The sequence below is a fragment of the Mandrillus leucophaeus genome, unplaced genomic scaffold (assembly GCF_000951045.1).
Source record: "Mandrillus leucophaeus isolate KB7577 unplaced genomic scaffold, Mleu.le_1.0 Scaffold404, whole genome shotgun sequence".
Classification (NCBI taxonomy): domain Eukaryota; kingdom Metazoa; phylum Chordata; class Mammalia; order Primates; family Cercopithecidae; genus Mandrillus; species Mandrillus leucophaeus.
The window spans coordinates 1,374,992-1,385,288 of record NW_012104299.1 but is presented as its reverse complement, the minus strand read 5'-3'; the positions used below and the strand labels follow the sequence as shown (position 1 = coordinate 1,385,288).

At 42.4% G+C, this 10,297-nt stretch overlaps 1 protein-coding gene and 1 pseudogene across 3 annotated transcripts in view; both read right to left on the bottom strand.

The window, feature by feature from the left end:
• The window catches only part of CEP112 (centrosomal protein 112kDa), a 587,957-nt gene that overhangs the window by 4,674 nt on the left and 572,986 nt on the right, over window positions 1-10,297 (bottom strand). For all 3 annotated transcript variants that reach the window (XM_011992146.1, XM_011992147.1, XM_011992148.1), the window contains one exon: window positions 638-739. In XM_011992146.1, coding sequence (XP_011847536.1) covers window positions 638-739 — 102 coding nt within the window. The remainder of the gene's footprint in view (window positions 1-637; window positions 740-10,297) is intronic.
• On the bottom strand, window positions 2,821-3,867 carry LOC105548237 (annotated as a pseudogene).

The window sequence follows — 10,297 nt, the reverse complement described above, 5'->3', positions numbered from 1 at the left end:
TTTAGTAGAGACAGGATTTTGCCATGTTGGCTAGGCTGGTCTCAAACTCCTGACCTCAAAAGGTCTGCCTGCCTCAGCCTCCCAAAGTGCTAGGATTATAGGCATGAGCCACCACGCCCAGCCAAGAACCATACATTTCAACAAGAACTATGTAACCTAATTGTTTGAATACCTTGTCATTATTTTGCCTTGAACATAGAATGTATCTTGTTATCTCTAACGACCATGTAAAATACACCAGAATAAAAGTGCTTCTAACATAACTGTGCTTTCAATTTCTTTGCACTTCTACACAGTGAGGAATCAGCCATATGCTAAGTGATGGCATTTTGGACCTGAAACCAAGAATAAAAGAATGAGGCTATATTGAAAGGTAGACTGTAAATGAATTGATGTTACAACTGACTGAACTTCTCAATTTTAAGGGTGCTTCAAAGAAATTCTTATTGAGACAATGAGTTATTAAACAAGAAAAAAATTTTTAAAAAAACAAAAACAATTTATCCTGAGTAGCAGGTTATACAATGACATCACATTGATTTCTGGCATCAATTTGGAATCAGATTTATTTGCAAGTTTCTTTTCAGAGTATGCATATCACCTAATCCTTGGAAAATGCCTTGATTCTAGTAATTACCTGTGATTTTAGGGAGGAAATGGTGTCTTCAAGTTCTTGTCTTAGGGATGCTGGCATCAACCCTTTCAATTTTGTTTCATATTCTTGTCGTATGTAAGTTATCTAAATTGGAAAAAAATTAAGAGTTATCTTTTTACCACATAAACGATTGTTTTGAATTTAAGAAGTCCCAGAATAGTATCTGTTCATCACAATGAAAGGTTTGTTACATGCGGTCAGAAACCAGACAATAAAGATGAAATAAGAAGAAGAGTTAAAAACTGAAAAGGCTACCCAGCCTGACCCTGTGACTCTGAGAGACAGTCCCTGTAACAATACTTTCTTTAAAATCCTTGTGAACACAATTTTCAGCATCTGATAAGTAAAATAATTGTTTTCTCCTCCTCTTCACTCATGAGGGTCCCCACTATGCTAGCCCTGCAGCCTCTCCTTGATCAGGATGTGAACTCCAGCCATACCAGGCTGTGATCTGAGGACAACTCATAGCATGTCTCTGCTTTGATTAAAATACTCCTTGAGGGTGTGGTGGCTCACACCTGTAGTCCCAGCACTTTGGGAGGCTGAAGTGGGCAGATCACTTGAGCCCAGGAGTTTGAGACCAGCCTGGGCATCTCTAAAAAATATATAAAAATTAGCTGGGCATGGTGGTGCACACCTGTAGTCTCGGCTACCTGGGAGGCTGAGGTGGGAGGATCCTTTGAGCCCAGGAGGTCAAACCTGCAGTGAGCCAAGATCGAGCCACTATACTCCAGTCTGGGTGACAGAGTGAGACTTTGTCCCCAAAAACCCCCAAAAAATCCCTACTCCCCCAAACTGACAGGTAGTTGGGGCACTAAGTGTGATTCATATAATCATGAAGACATGAATGAAGGAGAATCTGCATAGCTGTGTCTCCAACCCCCTTTGACACAAGTAGACAGGTAGAGTGCACTGGGCATAGGAAGGTTCCTGGTTCCCTTCTGCCTCCTGAATACTATTGGGCCTGTGTTTAACTAACTGATGCTCACTGGGCTAGTAAAAAAAACAGGTTGGTGGCTCATCCCATTCATCTCTCTCAAGGCTAAAGCAGTGAGTGAGAGGGTAGAAGAAAAGTCTTTGGAAGAATGTGCCTGAGCAGGATGATGTGCATGGATGAGGCATGAATATGCATGTGTAGATATTGGTGCCTTTTTCCAGCTGTGTTTCTGCATTTCTCTTCCTCCTACTATGAGATATGATAGAATTAATTATTTTTAAAATCTGTTGCATGTGCTATGCGTGATTTAACCAAACATTAAAGCTGAGCTGCAGTGTATCATACCAAGTAATTCATCATACACACCTGGAAATAGGCAATATACTATGAAAACTGTGCACAACTGAGTTGAGTTGGATAAGCCTATCAATTTGCTGAAGATAATTTAAAATGAACAGTCTTTAAGACCCAACTTTTCTTACACTAAACTGAATTAAGGAAGAAATGTGCTTAACAATTCATTTCATTACCTACTAAAATCCTGTGGCCACTGTTCTAGAATACAAATTTTCAATTTTTGGCAAAGTGCCTTTTTTGGGATATGCTATAATCCTGTGACTTATACTTAAAGGAAAAAAAGAAATAATAAAATATGATCCCTCGCACAGATGCAAAGTCTTTGCTCATGAAATATCTGTTGATTCGCCTATCTATTGATTTTTCTCATCTTCTCTTCTTCAACTTACTTCCAAGTGAGCCAGTTCCAGCTACTCACTTACTTGAGTCAGTTAGCTGACTCAAACGAAGGAAAAATGCAAAGCAAAACACATGCTTTACAAACCAGACCTCAGGGTAACATTTATTGAGGGTTCGTGGGTTATATATAGATTATTGTTTTTTTTCTATCACTCAACACTGGCTCTGGAAGTTTGAGTTTCAACTCTTTTAGAAACAACTCAGGCATGCCCTATTCCCTTTTTAAACAAATTTTATTCTGTGTTTTATTACTGAAATACATCGTCCTAACCATCCCACCCCACAGTAAAAATCTCACCCAGGCTCCCTATTTCTTTCCCTCATCCCCTCTGCCCCACACCATCCCGGGACAAATGCTCCAGGGTTCCCTGCCCACTAGCCATTCTGGAGTGTGTCCATTGGGTAGTAATGTGGAAACCACCAGGGCCTTTGTGGAGAAAATGGAGGGGGCTGAAGGAGTCCCAAGAGGGTCTTATTTCAGGGCCTTGGACCCTTACTCATAGGCGAGCTTGATCTCATCATCTGGGCAGGTGGAGGCAGATTTTTCCCGAGCACAGGCATTGCTCAAGTACTGATGCATGCCACGGAAGGCCTCAGGGATGGTGAATCCCCGGTACTTTTTTTTTTTTTCTTTTGAGATGGCATCTCACTCTGTTGCCCGGGCTGGAGTGCAGTGGCGTGATCTTGGCTCACTGTAACCTCTGCCTCCCAGGTTCCAGTAATTCTTTTGCCTCAGTCTCCTGAGTAGCTGGGATTACAAGCACATACCACCACACCTGGTTAATTTTTTTTTTGTATTATTATTATTATTATTTTTTAGTAGAGACGAGGTTTCAACTTGTAGGCCAGGCTGGTCTTGAACTCCTAACCTCAAGTGATCTGCCCACCTTGGCCTCCCAAAGTGCTGGAATTACAGGCATGAGCTATGACACCTGGCCCCCCAGCACTTCTTACACACCACTTGTACTATGTGGAGCTTTGGCAACAGGTTGCAGTCCGCCAGGGTGAGCTCATTGCTCTCCAGAAACTTCCTCTGAGAGATGCCTTCATCTTCAGCACCGGTTTCATCCACTTCTTCTGGGTGGGGGGATGTCAAGTAATTGTCTAAAACCTTCAGGGCTTTCAGGAGTCCCTTCTCCAGACTGTCATTTAGTGCTGGGTTTGAATTTTTGATGTAAGCAGAAAATCTGGCAAATACGTCCAGCTCAGCTGTGTTGGACTCAGGGTTCAGAGCTGACAGCTTGGGGTACCTGGGAGGGCACAGCACTGCCTACAGAAATTCCTCAGTCTTGTTGGTGTCCTTGTGCTCTTCCATGCCATACAGCAGGAATGGGAGCTGCCCTTCTGGGTACAGCTTTTGCACTATCTCAGTCTGCCTCTTGGTGTCAATGATGGTGACACTGAAGGTGACTCCCTTGAACCACAGCACCATGAACAGTCTCTAGGAGAAGGGGCAGTTCCCAATCTTGACCCCATCACTGCCAGCCTTCATGAACAATTCAACTTGCAGTTGTTCTTCAGCTATGGTTGCGCTAGGGACCAGAAAATGGCCATAGCTGGGGGAACTGGGGCATGCACTATTTCTTACATCCTTAACTGTTTAGAATGTCTGTTTTCCTAAGCTGGCACTCAGCAAGAAGGCCATGTTCCATTTGAGTGCCAAGATGGTGAAGCCCAATGATGAGAAGCCAGGCAAATTCAACTCTGGCATTTTCCAGGGTCTTCTGAAGCTGGAGATGGCTTAGCTTGGTTGCATTTACAATGCAGTCCTTGAGGATTTGGTCTTCTCACATGAAACTGGATGGCAGCCAGCTCATAAAGGTTCGTTTGGACAAAGCACAGCAGAACAATACGGAACACAAGGTCAAAACTTTTTCTGGTGTTTATAAGAAGCTCATGGGCAAAGATGTTGATTTTGAATTTCCAGAATTTCAACTGTAAACACAAATTATAAAGTATATTCACAGTAAAAAAAAAAGAACAAAGCCTATCCATTGCCTTTACATTTAAAAGACAACTTTGCTGGGTATAAAACTGCTTCAATCCCACTTTCTTTCTCTCATAACTTTGTGAACACAAAGATCAAGTTAGCTAGGCATGGTGGTGTGCACCTGTAGTCCCAACTACTTGGGAGGCTGAGGTGGGAGAATTACTTGAGCCCCTCAGAACATTTCTCCAGTGTTTTCTGGTATTACATATTGCCATGGTAAAGTTTGAGGCCAATCTGATTTTTTTCATGTTGAATATAGCTTTCTTTTTCTGCTTGGATGCTATGATTTTCTTTTTCCTTCATTTACTAACTTCACTGGGAAAGGCTTTGATACTAATTATTTTATATTAATTTTCCTGAGACATTGTGTGTGCCCTTTCTACCTTTACATTCCATTATTTAAACAAAAGTTCCTTTGTTAGAAGGATTATTTGTATTTTATTATATACATATATATATATTTTCCTGGTGGTTCTCTTCTTCAGAGACAAAAACTTTGCGAATGTTGGCTCTTCTTTGACAATCTCCCATAATTATACATTTTCTCTATTATTCCTTTTACTTTCATATCATTTTATTTTGAGACAGGGTCTTGCTATGTTGCCCAGGCTGGTCTCCAACTCCTGGACTCAACCGATCTTCCTGCCTCAGCCTCCTGAGTAGTTGGAATTACATGCATGCATCACTGCACCAAACTCTTCTTATCATTTTATATCTATTTTATATTTTCATTACATTTTATATAATAGCCTCTAGCCTAATTACTATATTTCCTTGGATGGTTTTAGTTATGATTTTTCTATTTTGGTTCTTCTACTATGGTTTCAATCTTTTGCTTTTGTCTAGCATTTTTCCTAAGCTCTTAGTGATCACTTTTCATCTGTCTGTTGACTTATATAATCTTTAAATACGTCTCTTCTTTTTCCTACTTCTCTATTGCCCTCCACCATCTTCCTTCAGAGAGAGATGTCTAAATGTGTTTTGTGAATGCTTTGACACTGTGAAGAGCTGTTATAAAGAACTATAATTAGTCTGAACTTTCCTCCTGTAATTTTCCATTTGATATACAGAACATTATTTGCTTACATTCTTTCTTCCCCTCTCTTTTAATCCAGCAAAGATCATATGCTAGTTCCTTTTTCCAAAAGAAAAATTACACCTCATTTTTGAATGGAACCAGCTATTTGCTGAGAGTTGAGGTGTGGCGGGGGTAGCTGGGGTCAGGCCACAGCTATGATTTGGTTTTGTTGTCTTCATTACTCTTTGACCAAATCTATGATTTCATTTGCTCTGGGGGCCTATGTCCCTCAGTTTTCAACCACTTTGGAGGTCACAGCCAAGTACTTAAGCCCTTTGGTTCATGCTCGTGGCTGGTTTCTCCTGACTCTCCTTCCTCCCGCCCTGCCCACTATTCACATATGATGGTTTCTCTCTAGCAGGAGGCTAGGCCATCGAGAGTAGAAGATTGGGGGTGTCCAAGGTTGCTCTTTGATCACCATTATTCCTTCCATCACTTTTCAAATTCAGAAGTTACATTTTCCAACATTTATTGAAGATTCGTGCATTTATACTTCCTGTCTACTCCTTTATTCTTTGTTTTTGTGATTTTAGTGAATTTGAATGAATTTAAAATAAGCCTCTGGAAAATATGAAATTACCTCATGTATGAGTGAGACCGTCAACTGGGAAAATATTACTACCCTGAATCCTTAAGCTTAAATGCTGAATTTAAAAACCATTATATAAAGCTGAATCCTGTTACTTTAATAAAGTCATGAAAAACTTTAACCAATCTGTTTTCATTCTGTTTATGAGGTTAATAAAGTTACCACCAGCAAACATTTACTGAGGACTTTCTGTGTTGACTCTCCATGTTTTATATGGACTTAATCCTTCTGACGACCCAATGAGGGAAGCACAGAGTGGTAAAACATGATTTGAACTCAGGTAGTCTGACTCTCAAGCACATATTATTGTCCACTTTGCTCTACAGTTTCTCAAATAATCCTTCTAAATGCTGAGCTGATTTTTCCACCCCAGGGGGAAGAGAATGCCAGAGACAAGTGCATTAGCGGAGTCTTTGCTACCACGTTCTAGTGCTTTCACCAGCACAACAGGGGCCAGGGCCAGGGGATGGGGCGTTGAACTGCAGTGCTTCCAGACATCCATCTAGTCATCAATCTTTTTAAAAAAGTGACAACCATGAAAACAACAACTGGTTCCAGAGGACTCTCCACACCTTCCTATTGATTTTAAAATTTTAGCTTACTACGGATTTATATATGACCAACTGGAGAAAACCTCTACAAATGCAACATACATGTCTGACCTGAAAGTTCCACAAATTCCCCAAAGAAGCACATATTCAAAATCCAACCAGTGAAGGACACATGTAAATTTGTCATATGGCAAAATGACAAAAGAAAAAGAAATAGTTTATATTCCTATATAACACTCTTGATTCTTGTGACCTTTTTTCTTGAGATTGAGTTTCGCTCTTATTGCCCAGGCTGGAGTGCAATGGCACGATCTCGGCTCATCGCAACCTCTGCCTCCCGGGTTCAAGTGATTCTCCTGCCTCAGCCTCCCGAGTAGCTGGGATTACAGGCATGCACCACCATTCCTGGCTAATTCTGTATTTTTAGTAGAGATGAGCTCTCTCCATGTTGGTCAGGCTGGTCTCAAACTCTCGACCTCAGGTGATCCACCCTCCTTGGCTTCCCAAAGTGCTGAGATTATAGGCATGAGCCACTCTGCCCGGGCTTTTTAAAAATTTTATTATTTTATTTTTATTTTATTTTATTTTTTAAGAGACAGGGTCTTGCTCTATCACCTAGGCTGGAGTGCCATGGCACAATCACGGCTCACTGCAGCCTCAACCTCCTGAGGCTCAAGCAATCCTCCTGCCTCAGCCTCCCGAGTAGCTGGGACTATAGGTGTGTGCCACCATGCCCAGCTAATTTTTTCTTCCCCCGTATGGACAGTTTCTCACTATGTTGCCTAGGCTGGTCTCAAACTCCTGGGCTCAAGTGATCCTCATGCCTCGGCCTCCCAAAGTGCTAAGATGATAGGCATAAGCCACCATGCCTGGCTTTTGCTACTGCTTTTCTATCCCCACCTCTGACCCAGGCTGCGTTTAAGGGGAAACAATGAGGTAATGAGAACTTTTACTTATGGACTATACATGAATTTGGAACTGCCCAAACAATCTGGCCTTACAACAGACCACGAAGCAAGACGAGGTTGAGTGGAGTTAAGCAAAGGTTTTGATGGACACACAATTCCTTTGATTCAAGATCAAAATTTTTACACATACATGTATTTTATTATTATATTTGAATATTAGATTCATTAGCATAAAGTATCTTATTACACCAGTGTGATGTCTAGTAAACACTAGGGTATTCAAAGGCTGTTCTGCTGTGGCTCATTTCCATCCTCTCTCCATTCCCACCACCCTCAAAAAGCACTGTGGATAATTACGTGCTCTTCCATGTCCCTCAACCACATCGCACCAAAGAGAGGGGCTTCCCTCTCTCCACCACGGTTACTTCTCTCTCTACCTTCCTTCATCTTCTTTCCCTTAGCAAAATAAAATTAGGAAACTCACTCAGGACGTTGTGATAATGACATTTCTATAATTAGTAATAAGACTCCTGTAAGCTGAGTGGAAATGGGGTCTTTATAACACAGTGCCCATGTGACTAACAGGCTGTGCCCTGCTCCGTGGCAACAATCTGCCTGCTCTTCCCTCCAAGGCGTGGCACTGACACTATGATTCCCTTAACTTTTAAAGTAAACTGTGAAGACCAAGACCATCCCTAACTAGAGTTTCACGTTCCAATCAAGTAAAACTGAAATCATGGGTAATCAGACAAATGCTCATTTGCATAAATAAGAGACTACAAAGTCTATGGAATGTGCAGTTGACTTGAGCCAAGGGGTCCCTAGAGATAAAAATTCAAAGTGATATTGGAAAAAGGGAGCCTCGAAAATCTGTAATTTCATTAAAAACAGCGAAGGGAGAACTAAAACATATTTTATGATGTTTTTATTCAAAAAAACACTGTATTGACTGGGCGTGTTGGCTCATGCCTGTAATCCCAGCACTCTGGGAGGCCAAGGCTGGTGGATCACCTGAGGTCAGTAGTTCAAGACCAGCCTAGCCAACACAGTGAAACCCTGTCTTCACTAAGAATACAAAAATTAGCCAGGCACGGTGGCAGGCGCCTGTAATCCCAGCTACTCAGGAGGCTGAGGCAGAAGAATCGCTTGAAGCCAGGAGGTGGAGGTTGCAGTGAGCCAACATTGCGCCACTGCACTCCAGCCTGGGCAACAGAGTGAGGGTCTGTCTCAAAACAAACAAACAAACACTGTATCAACCAGTCATGTCCATATGTCAAAATCATGTCAAATATGTCATCTTGTTTACAATGAAACAAAAACTAAGATTGAAATGTACAGCTCTGTGCAATCAGCTTAGGCACAGGCCTCAAATGCGAGTTATCTTATTGCAAGCTCCAATGTACCCAACACAGAATTGTCTTTTGAGGAGCTGAGAAAAGAGGAACCTCCTATTGCATTGCCACTGGCTTATGCTACAGTAGTTGTTTGTATGTCTCTGCATAGTCATTTATTATCACATTTTGAGGTAAGGGTGAAGCAGTTCAGGAAAATAAGTGTGTCTGAGGCCAGGTGTGGTGGCTCATGTCTCTAATCCCAGCACTTTGGGAGGCTGAGGCAGGAGTATCGCTTGAACTCAGGAGTTCAAGACCAGCCTGGGCAACATAATGAGACCTCATTTCTACTGGAAAAAAAAAAAAATCTGCTGGGCGTGGTGGCATGCATCTGTGGTCCCAGCTACTTGAGAGTCTGAGGCGGGAGGGTCGCTTGAGCCCAGGAGATCCAGGCTGCAGTGAGCTATGTTTGTGCTACTGTACCCAGCCTGGGCAACTGAACGAGACCCTGTCTCAAAAAAAAAAAAGTGTGCCTAATATTACTTTACAAAGCCCAACAAGCATTTCTGGGGTCAGTTTAGCAGAGAACAAAGGAAACTACGTAAGAATTCTATTGATGTTATCTCCTGAATCTTTCCATTTTGCCGCTGGAACCATCCCAGTCCAGAATACATTCGATACATCCATCTTGCACCTGGATGACTGCAATATTGGTATGTTGGTTTTGCTTTTCAAGCAGAATTTGCTCAACCTTTAAGATCAAAATTAATATCCTGTATATGGCCATCAAGGCCCTGTACTGTCTGGCCCTATTCACCTCCTAACTTGCAACTCCAGAGTCACCTGGCCTCTGGAATACTACTAGACGTGTTTGCTTTCTTTCAGTTCATTCACCAATGCCCTGTGAATTAGGATGGTTCTTGTTTTTCTCTGATTCTTCTTTCTTGTTGTGTGGGGTTTTGCCACTGTGTCCATCTGGACCTCTGGATATTGGGGGTCCCTGCTCTGTAGTGATGTCAGGGAGGGTGCAGATCTAGGCACCCAGGGAGAGGGAGTTTGGCCAGGCCTTCATGATGAGGCTGTGCTGGGGCCAACTGACTCCCCTTTAGACAAGTCATAGTCTTGAATGTGGCAGGCAACAGCTTCATTACCAAGAACGGGCCCCACACCAGCCCTTACTTTCAAGCTGCAACCCAGGCTCCTGGCACTTTCCTGGCAAGGAGCACTTCTAGCATTTTTAGCCCCTGTCATCCCTAACAGGTTTCCTTCCAGCTGCCTCTGCCTGCTGCTGGGCTCAGTACCTGGAGGCTGTGACCTCACTCACCACTCAGGTTCTGTTCTGTTTCTACATCACAGAAATGTTCGTCTTGCTTTTAATACCAAATACTGGCTGGGCGCGGTGGCTCATGCCTGTAATCCCAGCACTTTGGGAGGCCAAGGTGGGCAAGAGTTCAAGACCAGCCTGACCAACACAGTGAAACCTCTTCTCTACTGCAAATACC